This window comes from Mus musculus, chromosome 18, assembly GCF_000001635.26.
Source record: "Mus musculus strain C57BL/6J chromosome 18, GRCm38.p6 C57BL/6J".
In the NCBI taxonomy this organism is placed as follows: Eukaryota; Metazoa; Chordata; class Mammalia; order Rodentia; family Muridae; genus Mus; species Mus musculus.
In genome coordinates, this window is record NC_000084.6 from 32,185,355 (window position 1) to 32,210,768 (window position 25,414).

The 25,414-nt window shown below is 38.4% G+C and overlaps 1 protein-coding gene across 1 annotated transcript in view; it reads left to right on the forward strand.

The window, feature by feature from the left end:
* Map3k2 (mitogen-activated protein kinase kinase kinase 2) overlaps positions 1-25,414 on the forward strand; it is a 73,663-nt gene that overhangs the window by 22,266 nt on the left and 25,983 nt on the right. Inside the window, exons 2-11 of the mRNA NM_011946.3 lie at positions 6,547-6,616; positions 11,486-11,604; positions 13,297-13,337; positions 14,585-14,684; positions 17,672-17,785; positions 18,446-18,533; positions 22,054-22,184; positions 23,288-23,367; positions 24,375-24,442; positions 24,590-24,682. Of these exons, the coding sequence (NP_036076.2) occupies positions 6,613-6,616; positions 11,486-11,604; positions 13,297-13,337; positions 14,585-14,684; positions 17,672-17,785; positions 18,446-18,533; positions 22,054-22,184; positions 23,288-23,367; positions 24,375-24,442; positions 24,590-24,682 (838 nt within the window). The 5' untranslated portion in view covers positions 6,547-6,612. The remainder of the gene's footprint in view (positions 1-6,546; positions 6,617-11,485; positions 11,605-13,296; positions 13,338-14,584; positions 14,685-17,671; positions 17,786-18,445; positions 18,534-22,053; positions 22,185-23,287; positions 23,368-24,374; positions 24,443-24,589; positions 24,683-25,414) is intronic.

Below are 25,414 nucleotides of genomic sequence, written 5' to 3' on the forward strand. Positions count from 1 at the left end.
CTTTAGTGACAAGGTCCTATGTGGGATGCCCAAGAGATGAGAAGATAAAGAAGATAGGAAAGCTGGGGTGGAAGGACTTGCACAAGCCATGTCTTATACCAGGCAAGTTCATTAAGAACTAGAGCACCTTGTATACTGTTTTTCAGGGGAAAATGGTCTTAGGACTGATAACCACAGCCCACTGGGAAGAGGCAGGACCTCAGAAACTACAACCTTGACTCCTTTGAGGCACTGCCTCCAGCCCCAGATTGGCCTTGCCAAGTCCATCCTGGACAGAGATTCAGAGCTAACGTTCCCTTTGCCCTTTCATGAGGGCCTCTGAGAAAGTCTTGGGTACCAGTCATTCAGGTTGTTTTTAGGAACACACACACACACACACACACACACACACACACACACACACACACACACAATTTTAGAAGGTCATGATTTGCAAAGGTGTGTGGTGTGGGTATGCAGGAAAGTTTGGAGAGAGGAAAGGGAAGAGATGATGTAATTATAATCTTAAAAAATAAAATAAACTATTTATTTGTACCTTTAAAGTACTTGCTAAGTTGAATATATTATATATGATGTGTACTTCTGTGACAAAGTAGATTTTTGGAGTAGAAGTTTCACATAACAGCACAGAATAAAGCATAGGAAGTCATTAAATAATCAGCACAGGACTTAGTAAAAAGTTATCAATGGCTGAACAAACCTGATACGCATGTGTATGAGTGTGGGAGATGCAAACACAGAGTGGTAACAAGGAACAGCCCTGCAGGTTTAGAAATGACAGAAGGAAAATACCACAGAAGCGCTAGGGTGTTCTCAGTTCCTAGAACTTGGTTCTGTAGTATGCTAAGAATATACAAGCATTGTACTGAGTATTTTGGTACCCAATCTTTCTAAATTTTGTGTGTATTGTTGAGTTCTGGCATAGTAGTACACATAAAGGCATAACTCACTACAGTATGACTTCTGGAAAGGTCAGTTGATAAAGTTAGTTATAAGTGCATTTTGAATGTTGAGCAACAGATATCTTTTTGCTAAGTGGTGGATTATAACCTAAACCTATGGTTGCAATTCTGTCAAGCTTGTTGCTGGTAAAACTAGATTTCAGCATTCTTGTGAAAGCTTCAGTAGACTTATTCATGGGGCTTACATATTGGTTAATTATGTATAGCAAATTAGGTACTATTTGAAGTTCTACTTTAGGGCAGTGGCACTTGACACCACAGATTTATTGAAATAATAGTTGTTTCTATGATCACTGAAATCTTTGAAGCAGAGCCACATCCTAGGACAGATATAAAACGTTGCTTGCTATTAAAAGCTTCACACAGTTTTCATTATGAATTGTACTTATGAGTTATATTTGTATCTACATATTTATTCCACCTTCAGTAAATGCTAGGCCAAGAAGCAGCGGAGCTCTCCCAAGGCCTGCAGCAAACTGGGCAGCACCTTAGCTTCCAGCTTTTTCACAAGCCATCAACAAACTGGTTGGATGGGAGTGTACTGTCATCCAAAGCCCAACCGAGAACACGATTGCTCTTTCTCTACAAGAGTAGTATCCATAAACTTCTCTACATACTCTTAATATTGTGGTGATACGTATGTATGTCTGTGTTTGGTTGTGTGTGTATAATTATATATGTAAAATTGTTGTTGTTTTTTGAAACAGGGTCTTACTATGTAGCCCTGGCAGTCCTGGTACTTGCTGTGTAGACCAGGCTAGCTCATAAAGATCTGCCTTCCTCTGGGATTAAAGACTTGTGGCACCAGGCCAGGCCAATACCACACTTAAATTCTCCTCTAAGTTTGTTTAAGGCCATACTGATTGGATTGTGTGTTAGGACTCTCATGTTCTTATATATGACTTCCCCAGGAGCAGGGATGTCCATGAAGTAATGTTAATTTAGTTAACAAAACTAAAAACAAAAAAACACCAAATAGAATTATGAAGAAAGAATTTTAGATTGAATGCAGAAATGATGCAGAAAAACCTAAACCCACTCCTGAGATCTACTTGATTATCCAGTGCATTCTACTTGAAATTCTCAGTGCTTGAAGTATGGAATTGGAAGAAATGGGAAGTGAAACAAACCTCCTAACAGTGATTCTTCAGTCCAGTAACACTGAGGTATTGGAAAGGAGGTGCATCGAGGTTTACTCTGTCCAGGCCCGAGCTCTTGTGAAATGCCCAGTGTCCAGGTTATCCACTCTCTTGTGGGCTTCAAAGTAGCAGTGGATTTCTGCGGCTCACTTGTCTGCATTGAGGTTCTGTTGTGCCCAGCAGGACTCTCCACTGCCTTTTAGAAGCTGTGTGTGGCCAAGACCACCACATAAAGGAGTGTGTTTACTCTCTGAAGGTTGTAGCCTAATCATACAGCCTGTCCTGAGGTGGGAGGAGGGTGGCAATGCAGCTGACAGGGAATCAGACGCTAAACAGCCTCTGTTTTTAAGTGAGTGATTATATTAACCATGCTAATCTTGGTGCTGGTGGTAATAGTAGTGCTTTAGTAGTAATAGTGCTTTTTAAAAAAACCTTGTAATGATTTTCTTTTTATAACAACCTTTGTTGTAAGAGAACATAGTGAAGACTTAGATAAAGAGATGATAACATAGTTACAGGAGATCCTGGCTAGGACTTTTGAGTTTATTCAAATTGTGATGAGAAACCACTAATAGCTTCTAAGCAGAGAAAGAACATAAACATTTTGTATTAATTATTTAATTTTTAAAGGCAGGCTTTCATTGGCCTGGAACTTGCCATGGTGACCTTGAACTTGAACTCAGAGATCTTCCTGCTTCTTCCCTCCACTCTGGGATTAATGGTGTGGGTTGCCATACCTGGCTTTTTTAATTTGAAAAAGATGCTTTCATTGCTGTTTAGAAAATGAATTTTATGTTGGTATATAATTGAACAGGTTAGCTAGTCAAAAAGTGTTTAGGTAATTCACATGTGGCTTGGAATCAAGTGATGGTGTTGAAATATATATTTTTAAGGAAAAGCTGACAGGATTTTCTGATGGAATGGAAGATGAATCAGAGGAATGAAGGATATTATAAAATTTTAACTTTGTGTGATTGGGAAAATGGAGTTTTTGATGAAATGGAGACTCTTGTTTTAAAATCTTTCACTTTTAAAAAAATTAAAATTTTATTGATTATTGTTCCAGGTGGCCCAGGCTGGGCTTGAACTCCTGGTTTTATTGTTACCCCTCCCAAATGTTAGGATTACATGCGTTCATCCTGGTCTTGACCCTTTTATTCAGAGGAAGGGTCACTGAATGACATTGATAGTGAATTATTACTGTAGATAATTTCCAACTGGTGTCATTTTGATTGTATTACATTTATTATAGTTTTTTTTAACTTGATATTGCGCTGTAAGAAAAAGCTTCATTTTCTTTCAATTGTTGGTTCATTGTTTCCGTTTTCCTTTTTTAGTGGGCTGTAATCAATCTATCATTCCATATTTGACTAGTGGAAGCCCTTTCTAGCAGTTCTTGTCCTTAAAAAGGGACTTTATTGATTAGTACATGCGTGTGCATGCATGTGAATGTTTGTTCATGTACATGCATGTATGTTTGTCCCCATATGTGTATATAACTTCTTTTAAACCCAGGTTAAACCCAGGTTCAGGCTTGTGTGGCAAATGCTTTTTTTACTTGCCGAGCCATCTCACTGGTCTCTTATGTCCTTTTCACATGGTCCATTAGTATTTGTGTACTTACACTTTGTGTGCTTTACTAAGCTGTGAAATACAACTGTCTTATGTATTTGCCTCTGTTTCTTTCTTGGTACATATAAGAACCACAATTTCATAGTAGCTCCATTCTCAGTCCTGTATAACAAGGCCATTTTTGATTCACCCCTTCCCTTGTCTTCAAGAGCCCAGGGGTTCTAGTGGGAGCATCTGTTGTGGGGAAGCAGAGCAGCATGGTATATGTGGTAGTTTAAATATGCTTGGCCCACAGAGTGACACTTTTGGGAGGTGTGGCATAGGTGTGGAATTTGTGTGGAAATAGGTGTGGAATTTGTTGGAATAGGTGTGGCTTTGTTGAAGGAAGTGTGTCACTGTGGGCACAGGCTTTAAGAGACCCTCCTCCTAGCCACCTGGGAGCCAGTCTTCTCCTATTGGCCTCCAGGTGAACATGTAGAACTGTCAGCTTCTCCTGTACCATGCCTGCCTGAATGCTGCCATGCTTCCTCCCTTCATGATAATGGACTGAACCTCTGAACCTGTAAGTCAGCTCCAACTAAATTCCTTTATAAGAGTTGCCTTGGTCACAGTGATGGAAACCTTAAGTAAGACAATATGATAAGGTTTTCTTAGTGCTATGTATGCTGTATTTCCATTCATTTTATATTTGACAGTTTTAGGTGTGCATTACTTAGAAATCTAAACTGTCACATTTAACGTATATTTTTTATTGTTTGCTTTTCTGGTTGTTTGTATAGATTGTTTTTGTTTTTATTGTTAGTCTGCTTTTTTTTCTGGAGACAGGATTATTTATTTGTTTATTTATTTGTTTATGTATGTATGTATGTATGTATGTATGTATGTATATATGTATGTATGTAACCTTGACTGTCCTGGAACTCCACCCGTAGACCAGGCTGGTCTTGAACTCAACAGAGTTCTACCTGGCTTTGCTTCCTGAGCACTAAAGATGTATGCCACCGTCCAGCCTGTTTGTTTGTTTGTTTGTTTGTTTGTTTGTTTGTTTCATTTTTTAATGCTTAGAAAAATTTCTTGCTTATTATTTGTTTCTAGATTGAGCCAGTTATAGTCAGAACATACTTTCTGTGATCTTAGTTCTTTTAAATATATTAAGTTTTATTTTAAGGCCCACATCTATCTTGGTGAATGTTATCCTATGGGTGCAGTATATGTTGGGTAGAATGTCTTTTGTGTATTATGTCAGTTAACTGGATATAATCACATTTGTGTGCACTTTCTTATGTGTTGAGCCTACTTGTTTTTATTGGATATATCTCATATATTCATGGTATGAACTCCTTTAAACATTTTTAAAAAGATTTATTTCATGTACGAGAGATTTTTCCTGCATGTATGTATGTGTGTGTGTATGCATTATGTGTACCATTTGTATGCCCGGTCCCTAGGGAGGTCAGAAGAAGGTATCAGATCCTATGGATCTGGAGTTGTGGGTGGTTATGAGACACCACATGGCTGTTGGGAATTGAACCTGGGCCCTTTGCAAGAAAAGGAAATATTCTTCACCACTAAGCTGTCTCTATAGCCCCTGTAGCAGTACTACTACTACTACAACAGATACTACTTCTTTTTTAATGTTAGGGGTTAGATTTGCTAGTATTTTATTAAAATTAGTTTTTACTTTGTAGCCCTGGCTGGCCTGTCTTTGATTTTAAAATTTGTCTCTTTACAAGTTTAGAGCATGTTTTTAATTTGTTCTGGTAATCTTTGCACTTAACTGGTTTTCTTTCTTTCTCTCTCTCTCTCTCTCTCTCTCTCTCTCTCTCTCTCTCTTTCTTTCTTTCTTTCTTTCTTTCTCTTTTTTGAGACAGGGTTTCTCTGTGTAGCCCTGGCTGTCCTGGAACTCACTTTGTAGACCAGGCTGGCCTCACACTCAGAAATCCACCTGCCTCTGCCTCCAGAGTGCTGGGATTAAAGGTGTGCGCCACCTCTGCCCGGCCTTTAACTGGTTTTCATTCCATTTATATTTAATATAATTTACATAAGGCATATCTATCTACTATTTTCTGTTTTCTGTGTGTCACATTTTCCCCCATTTTCTCCATTGTTACCTTTTGTGTGTGTTTTGTAGTATGCTGTTTGAAGTTTTGTCTCCTTTACTCTATTTTAGATTTACTTTTTAATGGTTATCAGGGGATTACAGTGAATATCTTTATAACTCAAAGCATTGTGGTTGGGTTGATACCAATGTAATTACAAGAGTGTACATACTTACATACTTGTGTCTTTCTTCCTTTCTTACATTTATACAAATTATACATATTTTGTGCTGAGCAACAGTTATAATTATTTTTTTTTGATCCACCTGCCTCTGTCTCCTGAGTGTTGCTATTAAAATAATGCACCACCACTGCCCGGTGTTACACTTATTCTTTATACTGTGTTTTTTAAAACAATGTATTATTTTTTCTGTTGTTGTTTTCATAGAAAAAATTAATATGGCAGGAAGACTGCATATTGTTAGAAAGGCCTGATTACAAAATGACACCCAGGGGCTGAGTTTTAAGGAGGGTTGTGATAAGGGCTCATTGTGTCTAAGCTGTTTATAGAAACAGTATGTTTGTTGCTAATCACCTGCTTTTCTTCTTGAATATTGAGAGTTTAGTGTGTTAGGGAAGGGTACCTACATGCTCAGCTCTCAATAGTAAATATTCTGAAAAACTTATAAATTATTTCTAGTGTACACACACATACACATATCCCTCATAGTGTTATTTATACCATTGTATGTGTGTGTGTGTGTGTGTTTGTGTGTGGTTGCCTCTTCTCTTCTAGTTCTTACTAATTAATGTGTTTGTCTTCTTACCTTTTAGGGCAATAAAGAATGTTGATGGGAGAACCATTTTCCTAATTTTCAAATTATTGAGCTGGTCGCCATAATGGGTAAGTTTAAGCTAAAAGCATTTTTAAAAAATTATACTTAAAGAATAGGATGAAGAATAAAATATTTATCTTACAACAAACTTCATGTAGAAATTCATGGTACAGTAGATTTATGTCATGTGTAATATAGATTTAGCTAACATTTTACTTAATGGACTTTAGGCGTTAGGGAGTAGTAGAATGCTTGAATAGTTACGCATCTGTGAGGCCCTGGGTTCAGTAACAGGCACCATCACAACTAACACTAAAGAAAGTAGTTTTGAGTTGGAGTACTTTTTATATTGTTACAGTCTTGGAATGAGCATTTAGCTGCAGGACCCAGTAGAAGTTCAAAGTAAGTGCTCAGGTGTTTGTGGTTTGTTTAGAAAGTAACGTGGTAAGGAAAAAAGCAGTCATCAGATTTTATAATTGAGTAACTAGGCAAGCCATCATTGTGCAGAGGCAGTTTCCTTCACAATACTCTGTGGCATTGTAAGTGTAATTTAGAAGCAGTCTGCCCTATAGGGCATTCAGTTTATACATCCACCACTTTTTCTTCTTCTTTGCCTCCTTTTCTCCTTAATATTGAGGGTTTTCTGTCTTGAGGCAGCACTAGACAGACACTAGAAAGGAGCAGGGTAAATGGTCAGCCTGATCCTAAATTGGGAAAAGTGGACAGAGTAATTAATTGTATGCTGTTTTAAACTGAGATTGAACCTGGTAACCCTGACAGTTACTTGCCAAAATTTGTCTCACTTTTAAAGCAGCTGTATAAGAAAACACATTCTCTCTCTCTCTCTCTCTCTCTCACACACACACACACACACACACACACACACTCACACACACAGTGTAGGTGGTAGAGTTAAATGTCATTTAGATGAGTCTTGTTTTGGAAGGCTTAGCGTACCCTCACTGTACATAGTCGGAGCCAAAGCTCCACATTCCTACTTTGAAACTTCTCTTCCATTTCTTGGTAGCTTTGTACATGGCACCTCATGACACCCTCTGGAACCCAGCCTCTCCACTCTAAGCAGGCTTCTAATAGCTCCAGACTGCACACACACTTGCTGACTCCTGTTGGCTTCTCACCTTTCTTTTTCACTTATACTTCAGCTTATATAGTGAGTTGATTTTTAACCATTGTAAATGGTTGTGCTTGCTGGGATTTGAACTTGGGACTTCTGGAAGAGCAGTCAGTACTCTTAACTCCTGAGCCATCTCTCCAGCCCCAAGGACCCTAACATTTTTAAAGAGTGTCGTATCAAGTGATTTTACTCTATTTGAGATTAGTCTGAGTTTACTCAGGTTTAGACAATTTTTATCAACAGCGTACAGTCTGGTGTGGACATTTTTAGGGCATCTATTTGTGATCACATTGTAACTGAGTTGGTTACTATTTGACTAAGCAAACACTATGAAAAATATTATTTTATACAGGATGCTTTTAAGAAGGTTTAAATATTTTCTCTAAGGGTTGCAAAGATGGCTCAGGAGTTAAAGAGTGCTTACATATTGCTCTTGAAGAGGACCCAGGTTCAGTTTTCAGCATCACATCAGGCAGTTCATAGCCATCTGTATCTTCAGTTTAAGGTGATCCAAAACCTTCTGGCTTCCATGGTCACCTGCACACATGTGGCACACACGTGGCACACACAAACTCAGGCAGGTACGCACATATACACATGTTGCGGGAAATATTAAAGTGAACTGGCACGTTCCTGCGCTAGTGACAAGACAACCAGCGAGCCACAGAGCTCATGCTGAGCCACACACACTGGGCCACAGGGCTCCTGCCTGGTGCGTCTCACTCCACGATCCCTTTGCCCGCCAACTCTCTGGCCCTGCAGGGAGGGCCAGGGGGCCTCCACTGAACCATCTCACTCAGCAGCCGTCTACTAGCCACCCTCCACCCCCCACGCAGTTTATCTTGCTACCATGCAATGCCCCACACACCCAGGATCAGCCGCCTCACCACCTAATTACCCGGTTGAATCAAGACTCTTAATGCTAAATCAGATTTATGTATCAATAAAATCACAATTTACAAGATACCAATACAATAATTTCAGAGTCAATTGATAATGATAAAAGCTTTACCCCAATTATTCTAACCTTGTGAAAATCTTAGCTACTTGTGGCTGTTTAAAACCACGGGGGATCTTTGCCTCCATGTTGGCGGCTTCTCCTCCTCCTCCTCCTCCTCCTCCTCCTCCTCCTCCTCCTCCTCCTCCTCCTCCTCCTCCTCCTCCTCCTCCTCCTCCTCCTCCTCCTCCTCCTCCTCCTCCTCCTCCTCCTCCTCCTCCTCCTCCTCCTCCTCCTCCTCCTCCTCCTCCTCCTCTTCCTCCTCCTCTTCCTCCTCCTCCGTTGGCTCCTCCTCTGTTGGCTCCTCCTCTTCCTCCTCCTCCTCTGTTGGCTCCTCCTCCTCTATTGGCTCCTCTTCTTCTTCCTCCTCTTCCTCCTCCTCCTCTTCTTACTTCTTTTGAAACCTATCTGTCTCACCAACTCCTAGCACCGCCTCCCTTTTCCTGTCCAATCGCAGGTCTCCTACTGTCCTAATGTGATTGGACAGAGAAAATTCTGCAACATACACATAAATTTAAAAAATGATTATATTATTTATCTCTTGGGGCCCGTGAGATAGCTTTGAAGGTAAAGGTACTTGAAACCATGTCTGACAAACCTGAATTTGATTCTCTGGACTCTGGTGAGGAAAGGAAAGAACCAACTCCTGTAAGCTCATAAACACTGTGGTGCACACCCAGCCACACAGATAAGTAATAAATGTAATAACCTAACCTGGCATTTATTAATAAAAGCATTACAACTTTTACCTTAATTACTAGTATACAAATATTTTAACTTATAGACTGTGTTGAATATTAAAAACCAATGAAGTATATATTTTAGCTATTTATATAGTCAAATGCTTTTGGAACAATTGAACTACCAGATTCTTTTTAATGATTTCTTTTATAGAACATTTTTTTGTTATTATTACTCCAGGAGATAAATTATTGCCCAAAATAATGGCTACATTTAAAAATGTTAATTGTAAAGACCTTTTATTCTTTTATTTATCTGATGTTAATAATCATTAGTAGATTGATTTACTAGCAAAACTCTGTTGTCTCATAGTCTTGCAGAGAATTTGTGGTTGGCATTACAGAGGGGACATGTTTATGATTTTAAAGGAAATCTATTTGGAAGACACTAAAGTTTATGCTTTATAGTCCTCCCTGTAGTTTTCTGGGTACTATTTCCTAAGGAATGAATTTTTCTTATATTTTTACTTTTAATTAAATTTTTTTGTGTGTGTGTAAGTGGGTGTTTCGCCTGCCTGTATGTCTGGTGTCTGTAGTGTATAATAGAGGGTACGGGATTGTCTGGAACTGGAGACACTGTGTGGGTGCTGGGAACTGAACCCTGGTCCTCTGCAAGAAGAGCCAGTGGTTATAACTGCTGAGCTGTCTCTCCAGCTTCACATTGTTACTTTTAAATTGCTATTGGCCTTCTTGATAAATACTTTTATTTGTTTTTTTAATGATTTATTTATTTTATGTGCATTGATGTTTTGTCTGCATGTATATGCATCTATGAGAGTATCTGACCTCCCGGAATTGGAGTCACAGACAGTTGTAAGCTGCTATGTGGTTGCTGGCAGTTGAACCCAGCATCCTTTGGAAGATCAGCCTGTGTTCTCTGGAAGAACAGCAAGTGCTCTCAACTGCTGAGCCCTCCCTTCAGCCCGATAAACACTCTTTTATGTTAGTAGTCTTGGGAAGAAGTTTGAGGGAAACCTTCAAAGTATTAGTAGGCCATTGTCCACAGATGGAGCCTTTCTGGTTTTCTCCTGTAAGCATCAGTAAGAGGAACATATCTCTAAAATGAAGTCTGCGATTTGGGTATAATTGGTAAAGGAAGGTCATGTTTACAGAAGGTTTATTTTTTCCCCTCATTTTTTAATTTTTTTATTTTTTACTATTAAGGTCTTTGATATCTGGTTTGTGTTTTGTTTAGGAGCCATAGAAAAGAATTTGTTCTAGCAGGGCTTTTTTGACTCAGGGAGTTAAGTCACTGAATGAATCATAGTGACTTTTCCTCCCTTATAAATGGGGTTGGAGGGAGAGCTCAGCTGTGAGGAACACATACTGCTCTTTCAGAGGACCTCAGTTCTATTCCCAGCACCTACATTAGATGACTATCAGTCACCTTCCAGCTCTAGGGCATCTGACACCTCTGGCCTCCACGGGCACCTGTACTCTCATATATATATATATATATATATATATGAATACACACACACACATGCATACATATATACACACAGTTAAAAATAATATAGAAATTAAGTAAAATAAAAACTATTTAAAACAAAAATGCCCCATTTGTAGATGCAGAGCTTGAGTCTTAAGTAGTTTGATGTTATTTTCAGAGGTGTGTGTATGTGTGTGTGTGTGTATGTGTGTGTGATTCTTGTAACACAATTAACATTTTGTTTGATAAAAAGAGGCAGGTGGATCTCTAAGAGTTCAAAGCCAGCCTGATGTACATAATTCCAGGACCATACAGCAAAAGATGTATTTCATCTATGAATGTGTGTCACATGTGTGTGGGTACCCGGGGAAGCTAAGGAGGGTACAGGAGTCCCTGGGATTGGAGTCATAGATGGTTGTAAGTTGCTGCATGAGAGTGCTAGGAACCAAACTTGAATCTTCCGAAAGAGCAGCAGGTACCATTAGCTGCTGAGCCATCTCTCCAGTCTAACTAATTCATTTATTTACTAAATTCCATTATAAATTCTGCTTAATGACTATGATGAATATATGTTGACATTAGAGTTCTTTTAAAAATGTGTATGTATTTATGTCTTTTTAAAAAAATACCCAGATGATCAGCAAGCTTTGAATTCAATCATGCAAGATTTGGCTGTCCTTCATAAGGCCAGTCGGCCAGCATTATCTTTACAAGAAACCAGGAAAGCAAAACCTTCATCACCAAAAAAACAGGTATTTATTTCAGTAATGCTTAAATGATTCCATTTTTATTATTTTTAAACCATGTGACTGTTTCTGTGTGAGTCTGTGCATGAGATTGTAGGTGCTCATGGAAAGCTGCAGTACTGGAGCCCACTGGAGCTAGAGTTACAGGTGCTTGTGAGCCACCTGACATGGGCCTTGGGAACTGAACTTTGGTCCCCTGTAAAAGTGGTGTGTGTTCTTAACCACTGAGCACTCTTTCTAGTCCCAGCATCAGTAGTATTTTAATAAGTGTATTTTGTTCTATGAATTACTTTCATTTCATAGACTTCTTTTATACTTTGAGTCAGATGTTTTGTTTATTAGTATACTATTCTGATAGTGCAATTTAAGTTTTGTATTTATATTTAATATGTAAACCAATATAAATGCTATGTATAAGTACAGTATTGAAGAAATAGTGACAAGAAAAAAATGAATATACATTTTTAAAAAGCTATATGGTAACTGCTTGCTAAAGTTACTATTTCATCCATTCTTTAGCACAGAAGATAAAGTGTCTTTTGTTTGTTATCCCTTGAAGTCTCTTCTGGATACTTTTTTTTTTAAATATTTTTTATTAGGTATTTTCCTCATTTACATTTCCAATGCTATCCGAAAAGTCCCCCATACCCTCCCCCCCACTCCCCTACCCACCCACTCCCACTTTTTGGCCCTGGCGTTCCCCTGTACAGGGGCATATAAAGTTTGCAAGTCCAATGGGCCTCTCTTTCCAGTGATGGCCGACTAGGCCATCTTTTGATACATATGCAGCTAGAGACAAGAGCTCCGGGGTACTGGTTAGTTCATAATGTTGTTCCACCTATAGGGTTGCAGTTCCCTTTAGTTCCTTGGGTGCTTTCTCTAGCTCCTCCATTGGGGGCCCTGTGGTCCATTCAATAGCTGACTGTGAGCATCCATTTCTGTGTTTGCTAGGCCCTGGCATAGTCTCACAAGAGACAGCTATATCTGGGCTTCTGGATACTTATAACTGGAGTAATTTGATTCCTATTAACTAGACTAGCATGAGCTAGGAAGCATAGAATGTCAAAATACTAGAGTTCCCTCTTCCCATAGTGTCCATTGTTCATGGTCTGTTTAGGTTAGAAAATAACATGAAATGCTGTAGACACAAGCAGCGCTAAGTTTTAAATTTCATGCCATTTGAAGTAGCATAATGAAACCTGCCATTGTTATGAATTATACCTTGTGTTTCATATCCATGCTGTATACTTAGACACTGTTTAAGTTATGGGGCTGACTATTGACTATGATAGTAAAGCAATGACAGTTTGAATACGCAGAAAAGAAGCTTTAAAGCATTTCACTTACGAGAAGAGGTGAACGTTTTAAACTTAACAAAGGGAGACAAGCAAACCAACAAGCATATTCAGAGGTCTTGAAACTCACAGAAGAGGAAGGACTGTAGGAGAGCAGCATTCTCCACTTCCTTAGCTCAGGCTAGTCGTGCATGAGTGGATATTGGTGCTCGTCCCTGTTGTCAGAGCTGACGATGTAATTCTCAACCCAGACTTTTGGCAGACGTTTGGTGATTGGAATTGCACCTTGAAAATGAAACCCCTTTTCTTTCTTCTGCTCTATGTTAAATGAGTAGGCTAAGGAAAAGATGACTTAGAAATGTATCTGGTCTCTGCATGATTATGACTGATATCTTTATTATAGAATGATGTTCGAGTCAAATTTGAACATAGAGGAGAAAAAAGGTAAGCAAGGCTATATTACACATCAATTAAATCATGTAATAAAATGTGTATTCCAGTTAAGCTATTAGGATTCTTTCAGGTTTGAAAGAAATTTTGTAGTTTTGAAATTGAAAATGAAATAGTCTTTGGTAATGGATAGCATGCACCTAGACCGGCGAGAAATAGAATTATGTCAAAATGCATTCTAGCTGTTGGAAACACTGGATGTGTTTGCTTTGCAAAATTGGGAAGTAAGTAAGATCACTTCATAATACACACGTTACAATTTTACTATTTACTTTTAATTTACTGTCCTCAAAAGACTTCAATGCTGTGGTGTATATTTTGTTAACAGTGTTGTAGAAGTAAGTTGGAATGGTGGCTGCAGGTACTTATACAGCAGGAATGTAAGCTTAGCCTTCTGTGCCTGGTGTCCTCTGCTATGTCTGCCTCAGGGTGGCAGTGCAGCTGGTGAGGGCTGACGAGAAGACCTCATAGGAGCACAGAAGATTGTGGTTTTGTTATTGGTGTTTCATTGTATTAATAAAAGGCCTGTTAATCTTAAGGAATTAGAAGTTTCTCACAAGTCCTATAACTTGAATATGTGAACATATTTCACTAGGTGCACTGAAAAAGGAAAAAGAGTATACCTTACATATCAATATTCCTTATTTGGGATTCTTTTCTGGGTGTTTGCTAGCTTTTCCATTCCTTGAGCTCTGTACCTAGTATGTGATCTATAAAGCTAGCATGGAAGTGGCTTCATAATCTGATGTGGTATTCTCTAGACTTAGTGCGTGCTCCCTGGGCTGGCCAGGCCCTAGGAATAGAAGCAAATACCGTGCTTTTCTTTCCCTTCAATCCTGTATGATGTCTTAGAGATGCTTACCTAACATACGTGCTAAGATTTTGAATTGAGAAATCCAGAAATCAAAACTTAATTTCCACAGGATGAGGGACTTAACTGTTCTTAACCTTTTCATTGCAGTCTATTACACACATGCACAGTTAATCAGATTTAAACACTCTCCTAAGTAGCACTTTATATTGAGCTTTAATATTTATGTGATTGTGAATTTAACACTTGGAGAATCTTCCTTTAAAAATTATAATTAGAATAAAACAAATTTTAATCTTAAATTTTGTATTGAAAATTTTTGTATTTGATCAAGTGTGTTATAACTTTTACTTAATTTACTTAATTTTACTTAATTTTAATAATGTTTCTGACAAACAAAATAACATATTTAAAAATTATTTTTATGTAGGATCCTGCAGGTTACTAGACCAGTTAAACTAGAAGACCTGAGATCTAAGTCTAAGATCGCCTTTGGGCAGTCTATGGATCTACACTATACCAACAATGAGGTAAATATACGCATACTATTTTTAGTAGTCCTTATTTTGGAAAATTAGTGTGTTCATGTAAGAGTTTGTGTTTTTATTTGGTGATTAGTAAAAAGTGGTACATTATAGGAGTGAGATGCACATTTAGATTTTACTGTTAAGTGGGGTGCTACTGTGCACATAGCTAAGACAACATACAGTGGGAGGAAGTAGACCTCACCTTGCTGTTTCCTGCTTCCAATTTTCCTTTCACTCCGTATTCAGTGAACCTGCTTTCCTTGGGATACATAGACTTATTTGATATTAGTTAGGATGCTTTGGATTCTTGTATTGATGTTGGTGTCAGGATATGTGGCCCTGAGGACTCACTATGTTTTCAGGGAACCAATTTTAATCTTGAAAGTAGAATTGGATTAGATGGTAACTCAAGTTTCTTACTGTTAGTGGGATTTTAAAATTTTTAGTTAATTTTTTAATTTAATCTTCAGAAAATACTTTTTACTGGCCGGATGTGAGGGTTTATGAGTTGCAGCCTTTCATGGCGTCAGTGTCACAGGTTTGTGGACGAAGCAGATAGCAGAGGATTGAAGATCTTTGAAGGAAATGCATAAAGTCTGGGACGGGCATGGTGGTACATGCTGTAATCCCAGCACAGGGGAGGCAGTGGCAAAGGCAGGCATAATGAGCCTCAAGACACCCAGGGCTACAATGAGTGACCCTGTCTTAAAAAAAAAGTCGGTGAGTGTCCTCTTTATGTTACTAAAGAGAAGCTAGCAACTGAAGCAATGTTCAAGCTGAGAAAAGCTTGGTGTGAAAAGCCGCCCTACAAAGAGTTTCAAGGGAAGGGTGGGAGATGGGACAGCTTAAGAACAGCATTCATAGAGAGGGTAACCACAGGGATGGAGTGATAAGGGAAGTCAGAAAAACTTGGTCTAAGAAAATACATGAACCCCCCTGTGCAACTAAAACACTTGAGAATAACACAGAGATACAAATATCCTGTTGAACATTGAAGACATTTTAATTCATCCCCATAAGCAGTACAGCCTGATTGCTTACATACAAAATGCTTTCTTCTGCTGAATGCAAAGACACTTCATTGCTCTGGGAGGGAGCTCCAGGGGCTGTATGCAGCCCCACCAGGACCGGTGTCAGCCCCTTGTGCCTGCACCAGCTTACATACACAGCCCAGCAGGGCCTGGCTAGGAATCCCAAGAAGGCAGGGCGCATGTTTTCATAAGTACAAGTCGGTACCTTACACAGTACCCTGAGTAATATGCACTGCACTACAGCAGTAGCTTGACAGTTTACAGTTCAAGAAATTTGGGCTTTTAATTATGTGTAAGCATATCTCTTACCCAGTCTTTTCTTGGTACTTTATCATATGTACATACTGGCCGGGTGTTCAGCTGCCAGCCTGCGTTTTCAGGGTTGTCTAGCGGTATGGACACAGGTGAAGTACGTGCACGGTAGATGACTAACTGTCCACAACGGACTTGTCATGGCCATCTTCCCTTCTTTCTTCATTTCCCTCCCACTCCCCTACCTAGAATCTTTTCCCATATAAATAACTTGATCTTGAATCATTATCTCCTAATTTTCAAGGAAACAAAGCTACCCTACCCTCCTACTCCTTCATCTACCCCTTCTCCCCTTCCTCCTCCCTCCCAGGGTGTTTTATCAGCAATAGGAAATGGGACAAAGATGATGTGTACCAGCATAAAATGAGCTGCAAATAGAAACTGGAAATAAACTTCTAAGTACAGAGTAGACAAATGTTAGCAGAGTATAATACAGAATTCAAATAATCCTGGTTTGTACATAAGGTTAGCAGCTTTTCAGTTTTCTGTTTTTATTAAGTTATTATAGTTTTGGAGACAGAATCTTGCCATGTAAACTGGCCTGGCCCAGTGCTCACTGCATGGCCTAGGATGGCCTTGAACTTTTGTCAGTCTTTAGAAAAAGAGACATTGCTTTCATACACCAACTACAGAGTGAGGTTACACCACGGTAGGTCCTGGGCCAGGGCACCTCTAGTGCTCACCCTGTGCTGTGCGCTGAGCAGCATTTGCCAGGGGCTGCTCGTCTCTGTGCTCTGCTGGAGCATGCCCTCATCCCCAGGACTCCCAGCCAAGGAGGCTTTACATTTAGTAAGTGTGGCATATGTCCATTTGTTTTTACTCTGTTTCTGTTCCAGTGAAATGTTGCAGACTTCTTCTCCTTAAGCTGCAAGAATTTTTTTATTTAAAAAATAAAAGGTTTTGATTTTTATAAATTCATGTGAATCATATTTTTTTCATAGACCTCTTGGGTTGCTACTGTTGTTTATAACATCTTAGCCATGAGAGAGAGGACTAATGAGAGTAGATTTCATACTGAGGATTTCCTGAGCTGATTACTCACTTAGCGCACTTGTTCTTGAGTGTAGTGATCTAGACTTCCAGGACCAGAGATGAATTCAGGGGAACTGTAGAGTGCAGATATGTGGCTGATGATACCTTCCCATGGCAGCTGTCACTTATACTCAAGGTTTGTTACATTGTAAACACAACAGGCAACGTGTAAACCTGTGGTTACTACTCAAAAAAAGAATTAAGAATTTTATTTGTGCAGATGAAAAGTAGTGGCTTATTTTATATAATTTGTGTGTGTGCCTTTAAATGTTCTTAGGTCTGAATATACTTACTTTACCTTAATTTAACAATATTTACTATACTTTAATTTGCTAATGTTACAAAAATATTATAGAAAATTAATTTTTAGACATATTTACTAGGAGAATGTAATGATTAATAAGGCAAAAATGTTAATTATTTATTAATGCTGAGATTTTAGTGGTGCTGAAAGAGAGCAGAATGCTGGAATAGACTAGACATGTATAATCTCCTTAGACTTTCACTGTAGTAATAAAATACAAGGTGAGATTTCTAGTTCCCTAGTAATGAAGCTGCTCACAGAAGCATCTGACTGCTGTGATGTCTACATGATTCTTGTCTCTTTTTGTTCAGTTGGTAATTCCGTTAACTACCCAAGATGACTTGGACAAAGCTGTGGAACTGCTGGATCGCAGTATTCACATGAAGAGTCTCAAGATATTACTTGTAGTAAATGGGAGTACACAGGTATGACTTGGAGTGTATGTCTCACTGAAGACTATAAGACTGTAATCAGGGTTATATTTATATTTTAATTTATAAAGTGTAAATTTACATATTTTTATTGCTGTAGCTTAATATGTTTGTTCCTCAAAACTATATAGTTAGAATTACAAATAATACATGTGAAACTAATAGAAACTGACAATTTGAGAAGAATTATATTAGAATTGATGTCCATTTTGCATTTTTATATTTTACCCTGTTTTTGTGTAGACGAGGTGGCATGTGCACATGCCATAGGCACATGTGTGAAGGTCAGTCTTTCTCATTTTCACATGTTGGATTCAGGGTTTGAACTTGGGTCATCAGGGTTGACAGCAAGCACACTCACCTGATGTGCTGCTGTCTTACTGCTTTTGAAATGTCTATCTTCTCCCCATTTCAACCAACTTCCTGCCTCCCTCCCTTTCTTATTCTTGGGCTCAAGTCATCTTCCTGCTCTCATCTTCTAAGTAGCTGGGGTAGTAGGTTTGTGCCACTCTTCTGGGAGATTAAAATTTGTAAGAGTAGATTTTAAAAGGCCCAATAAGAATAGAGGGTAGCTAGCTGTATTTTAGTAAGAGGGTGATTCTGCTGAAAGCCTCTTGTGGGAAGAATAGCATCAATTGCCCTTTTCTCTTCTAGGCTACTAATTTAGAACCATCACCGTCACCAGAAGATTTGAATAATACACCACTTGGTGCAGAGAGGAAAAAGCGGCTATCTGTAGTAGGTGAGAAAGACGGGGTCTGAATAAGGAAGCCAGTGATCCTTCTTATCTTTTACTGTGTGGTAACGTGAAATAGATCTCTGAAAACAGCACCCTGTCTCTGTAGTCTCTGCAGTTATATGCTTTAGCCACTTGGTCTTATCTGATGTTCCTGAGAAATTAATTTCACATATTGTAGGACTAGCAATAACCAATTTAAAGTTTTTCTTTCTACACAGAATATTTCAATATTCAAAAATTGAAGTACAATCTTGAAGAGGTTTTAGTCATTTTAATAGAGGGAGGACATAACTGTAGGACATAGAAATGAGTGGGCTAGACGCTTCTGTGTGATATGAGTAGAGAGGGAGAGTAACTGTAGGACATTAATGTAGTAGACTGACTCTTGTTCTACATTCCTGGGGTCTTAGGTGTTTCCAGGACGTACTGTCAATATGAAAATAGCTAAGAATATATAGACTGTGTCTTACTATTGTTCTCTCAGTATCCTGTTGTATTTATCATCAATAATGCATTCCGTATTCCTAAGCTTCTGATAAAAAGATATAAAGATTCCATGGACTATATATTGTGAGGTGGCCTTCTTGAACCTGTGCTAGGCAGAGGTGTTCTGAATCCGCCATAGGAGCTGGAGTTAAAAAGCTGGAGTTTTAAGTGGTTAAAAGTGTTTTCTTTTTGCAGAGGACCAAAGTTTGGTTCTTAGAACCAGTGTCCGGTGACTCATAGTTACCTGTGACTCTTGGTCTAGGGGATCCAACAGTATTTTCTGGCCTCTTCTGGCACTCACATGCACATGGTCATGCATATGTGTAGACTCATACATGCACAGAAATAAAAGTTATAAGGTAAATTCTTCAAGTATCATTAAAAATATTAAAAAAAAAGACAAAATAAAATAGTTTCATTGCTTAAAGGACAGACAATTGATACAATTATTTTTAACAGATAGGGCAGAGGATATAGTCATTCCAGATAGCATGAGTTCTTGTACTGAGGCATAAATTTGAAAGGGGAAGTTGGAGAGGAGAAACAGATAATTAGGGAAGAGAAAACAAGAGGACAGAGTAAGACACTTGGAGAGTTAGCGATGACAATAAGTGAAAAGATTAAGTTAGCGTGTGAGTAACTAGAGCAGTTGTTTTTTTTTCTTTTGTTTTCTAGAAGAAGCTGCTTTTTAAAAATTAATTTATTTTTTCACTTTACACCCCAGTTGTAGCCACCCCTCTTCCCTGTCCTATCCTCTCAATGAAGCCCCCTATGGGTACCAGCCTGCCCTGGCACATAAGTCGCAGTAGCAGAACTAAGCACATCCTCTCCCACTGAGGCCAGACAAGGCAGCCCAGCCAGGGGAAGGGGACCCACGGGCAGGCAGCAGAGGCAGAGGCTGCTCCCGCTCCAGCTGTTAGAGGTCCACATGAAGACCTAGCTGCATGTCCGCCTCAAGTGTGTAGGGGCCTAGAAGAAGCTGTTTTATGACCTTTTTTTTTTTAGGTGTTTTGTCTCACATGAGTCTATTTCAGAAAACTAGAGATGTGACCCATAAAGATGATACACAGAGCTTACTCTTTTTGTCCTTACTCAGATATACTTGGGATTACTAAAAAGCAAAAGCAAAAACAAAACAATACCACCACCACCACCACCAAACTGAGAGAATGTTTGAGTTATGGGAATTCAAACTTTCACTGTCACTCTCGGTATGAGACCAGTAATTTTCTCCTTGCCTTTAGACAGTGGGCTGAAAGCCATAACCAGCGTACTTGTAGACAGAGCTCTTCTCCAACTGGAGGCACAGCTGCTAGCCTTCTTTGTGGAAGTAAAGTAAAACAGCCCCTACATTCCAGTTGTTAGACAGGGAAAGCTTACGTGCACTAGTTAAATTGCCCTTTGATTTCCTCAATATTAACCCACTAGTAAGTATTCTTGTTGTTTGACTTTGGTACCAGGATAAGGGAAAAACTGAAAATGGTACAGAATTACTGAGTGTGTTAACATGCCCATTAAATGAATATTAAGAAATATGAGTTATATAATTGGATGGAGAAACTTTTATAGTTTCCTTCTTTCTCAGTCTCCTTTTAGTTGCGTGTATAATTTTAAAAAATGCTCTATAATTTTAAAAAAGTATGCAGAAAGATGAAAATATCAGGGATTCAGTAATGACAGTGGCTGTAGGTGTTACAAAGCCTGCATGAGCTCCACTCAAAGCTTAGCACACACCTCTTTGCAGACAGCAGATGAGATCTCTGCACCTACTTAATAGATCCCTTGCTCCTTCTCCCTACTTAACAGGTGACCCCTTTACATGTGCTTATTTCTTTTTTTAAATTTAAACTTAAATAGAAGAACATTTATATGTTTGTGTACTTTAAAAATTACTGCAAGGAAAGCCAACAACTTAGTTAATAAACTTTGTGAACCAGGTAATTAAATAACTGCCAGGCTCCCCTCTATTTTTTCTTAAACTATGAAGATTCTAGGGGTTTATAGTATATAGTATATCTTTATATATAGGCCTAGCTAATCTGGGACTATCTATATAGACCAGGCTGGATTTGAACTTAGAGATCTGCCAACCTTTGCCTCCTGAGTGCTGGAATTAAAGATGTATGCTAATACAACTGGAAAAGTATGAAGAGATTTAAGTAAAAAGAATATAGCTTACTACAAAAGCCTAGGGTTTTGTTTGTTTGTTTGTTTGTTTGTTTGTTTATTTTGGTTTTTCGAGACAGGGTTTCTCCTTGTAGCCCTGGCTGTCATGGAACTCACTTTGTAGACCAGGCTGGCCTCGAACTCAGAAATCCGCCTGCCTCCGCCTCCCGAGTGCTGGGATTAAAGGCGTGTGCCACCACACCCGGCTTCAAAAGCCTAGTTTTAAGTAATAAAAAGTAAAATCCAGATAGTAAATAAAAAATATTAAATATAAAATGTACTGAATGAGCAAGGAACACTCTTACTTCAGGTGTCTAAAGATTGACGACAATTAATGGAAAGAATACCATGGAGCTCAGTGTACATAGCAAGTTTATAGTGAGTGATCTTCCCAAGACGTGATGCAGTACTGCGTTCTTTGATGTGAGAACAGACCTGTTGCCAAAGACTCTAAGATGGTAACCTGCCCTGGGATTTAAACCATGCCCTGATTGCAGAGCCCTTATTCCTTTCTATATGGAGATACCAGTCACAGATTATGTTAAATATAGGCAGATATAAATTGTCTTTGGAAATTCAAAAACTGTGGCATAAGATTGCATAATATGTCATCAGCCCGTGATATGGTTGTCAACAGTCAGAAACACTTGAGTACGAATTAGCATATTCTATTGAGGTTATGTAGAGTGTGAATTTAGAAAGGTTTTAAAAAGATCGAATCTGAGCATTCTGATTAACTTTTGTAAATACTGGATTTTATTTGCTGAAGTTATTTTTTTTAAATGTAGTTAGAAATGAGACCTATTTAATTGAAACAAAAATTAATTTCCTTGCTGACAAGGATAAAATCTTAAAATTTTTTCTTTTTGAGGTCCCCCTAATAGGGATAGAAGTTCCCCTCCTCCAGGATACATTCCAGACGAGCTACACCAGATTGCCCGGAATGGGTCATTCACTAGCATCAACAGTGAAGGAGAGTTCATTCCAGAGAGCATGGACCAAGTAAGCCAGACTGGATGCTGCTTTTCACTGTATGTTAAGATACACTGGTCAGGTGACCAATGTGATTTGGCAGACACCAAGGACGGTGTGTGTGTGTGTATGTGTACATTTTCTCTAATCAATCTATCTTAAGTCAAAAAGTTATTATAAACTGCCCATTAATTTATATATAGCTTTTTGTATTGGTGCATCAAAATTACTAGAACAAGCTGGTTTTTTTTGTACTGTTTGTCTTTAGTGCATTTGGCTTATAATCTTAAATTAACTAACATTCAGATTTCTTATTTATTTATTTATTTATTTAAGTTTTTTTGAGTTAGGGTTTCTCTGTGTAGTACTGACTGTCCAGGAACTCACTCAGTAGATCAGGTTGGCCTTGAGGTCTAGAGTGCTGATATTGAAGGCATTGCTGGCTTAATAAATACTTTAAAGATAGGGTAAAATTATAACCACTTTATGAAGTGCGGTTTGTGAACTGTCTGTAATACTTAAAGGTGCTTCTGCTTTGTAGTACTCAGGTAATTTTTTTGGGGAGGTAGCTGTTAGGTCCTTCCACTGTCTCAGTGCCCACGTGGGCACTGTGACACTTTACATATCCTAGTGTAGCATGGTCACTCGATGGATGGTTTGTCTCTATCGACATTGCTTAGCTTTCAGTAAGCAAATTACTTTATCTTCAATTACTTGACTTTAGAAAAGTATATTTTTCTCTCATAAGATTTCTGTAATCCCAGCTTGTTTATATAGGATGTTTAGAAATGAGTAATTCTGGACAGTAGCTGCTATTGGTTACTGTTCCTTTTGAAGACTCTAAAATAATTATAAAATTGTGGGGAAAGTCATATTCATTTCTTGATATGCTAGTAGAGACCATTGCATTATATACTTTAAACGTATGAAGTTTATGTTACATCATGTCTCAAACAGTTCTGTTTTTGTTTTATACAAAGGACAGAATTTAATTGGGGCTGGCTCACAGGCTCAGAGGTTCAGTCTAGTATTATCCAGGCAGGATCACAGCAGCATCCAGGAAGGCACGGTGCAGGAGTTGAGACTTTTGGTTATTGTCAGGCTGAGTCATGGTGGGCTCTTTGTTTTCCCAGATGCTGGATCCATTGTCTTTAAGCAGCCCTGAAAATTCTGGCTCAGGAAGCTGTCCGTCACTTGATAGTCCTTTGGATGGGTAATGATGATTTTAGTTCTGCCTTTTGTACATATTGATAAAAATGCATACATATAGAATATGGAGTTATCAATAATTCTTTTATTCTACATTATGAAGAGTGTAATTCAATGATATTGTCTACACTGACAGCAAGTAAAGTTTTTTATACTGTGAATAAATCTTTTAATTTCATGGATTCAATGTCTTTATTAGTTGTTGCATTATGGTTTTTTCCTACTGTTTCTGCTTGTCTGAAATGTGTTTGAAGCAAGTGCAAACAGATATGATTACATATGATTACATATGATTGTTTTATGACAGCTCTTGAAACTTTTATAAAACTCATGATTGGTTTTGGCAGTTTCATTTTTTAAAAAATTGTTTATTTTGTGTGCCTAATATGCATTTGTCAGGGCGCCTTCTACTGTTCTAAGGACATTGCGGTTTTGCTGTCTTTCTGTAGCACAGAGTTGGTATCTGACGCTTTACTTGTCTGTCTGCTCTGGGATGCTTCATGAAAAGAGAAACACCTTTGACGATTCACGTCCATTTTCCTCTTTTCCACACCTCTCTGACAGTGTCTTGGAAAATCTACTCTGCCCACCTCTTTAAAAAAAAAAAAATTGGAAATTTTTAGTGAACTCTCCTGAATATTTGACATTAATGTTTGATAAGTTAAAATTATGTCTTTAGTGTTGATTGAGAAACAGTTTCAGGAAAGAAATGATTTTCCAACACTGAGCCAATGTACAGGTGCTTCATGCTTCATGCTTCCGTGCTTCAGAATCTATCATCCTTACCCCGTACTTGATTTACAAGCTAGGCTTTTGTCTGTATGCTCCAAATGAGTGTTGCAAAACAGGTTTTTCTTTTTAAAAAATTATGTTAGTATTTAAGTGAACTCTTTTATACACACACACATACACACAAACACGAACACATGTAGAAATACAGATATTACTTAAAATTTTTTTTGTTTTATTGCATACCCTCCTTCAATTTAATTTTACATTTTCTATTTATAGAGAAAGCTACCCAAAATCACGGATGCCTAGGGCACAGAGCTACCCAGATAATCATCAGGAGTTTACAGGTTAGACTATAAATTCTACATGCTTGAATGTTTATGTCATGGTTTGGTTAGGAGGGGAAATTTTTTGAAAGAATTAAAAATGATAACATGCTTTTTATTATTAAAAAGATTTGACTTTTGATGATAGTATTTTTTATGACTTAACAGACTATGATAACCCCATTTTTGAGAAATTTGGAAAAGGAGGAACATATCCAAGAAGGTACCACGTTTCCTATCATCACCAGGAGTATAATGACGGTAAGTGTTGAACTTACATTCAGACTGTAGGAACAGATTAACACTAAGCAAACATTACAAGATGAGCAAACATCTGAAAAGCCTCATACTTATGATAACCAAATAATTTGTTTTTGAGTCACTTAATTTTCTGGTTAAAAAAAAGCAGATAAACTTTTTCCAGGAATGGTAAGGAGTACATAGTCTTAGCACTCAAGAGGCAGAGGCAGGTGGATCTCTATGAGTTCAGGGCCAGCTTGGTCTACATTGTACCAGGACAGCTAGCTATAAGGTTTCAAACAAAACAAAAAAATAGGACAAGAGACTTTTTTACTGGTAACTGACTGGTAACAGAGTGTGTGCTGCTTAAGCACAGGAACCTGAATTCAGGCCCTCAGAGCCCATATAGAGGCTGGGCACAGCAGTGTGCACCCCTTACCTGAGTGTGGAAGAGAGGGTGTGGAATAAGTAGGCCCCGAAGCTTGGCCAGTGTAGCTGGATCAGTGAACCTCAGGTTCAGTGAGAGGCCCAAAATTTGTATGCCAAAAAATAATGATGGCAGCTGGGCACATGGCCCATGCCTTTAATCCTAGCACTTGAAAGGCCACCCTGGTCTACATTGTGGGTTCCAGGCCAATCAGAATTACAGAATTACATAGTTAGATACCCTGTCTTAAATAAATGAAATTAATAAATAAATTACATGATTATGCCATAGATAGGTAGATAGATAATAAAGGTGACAGTGATTGA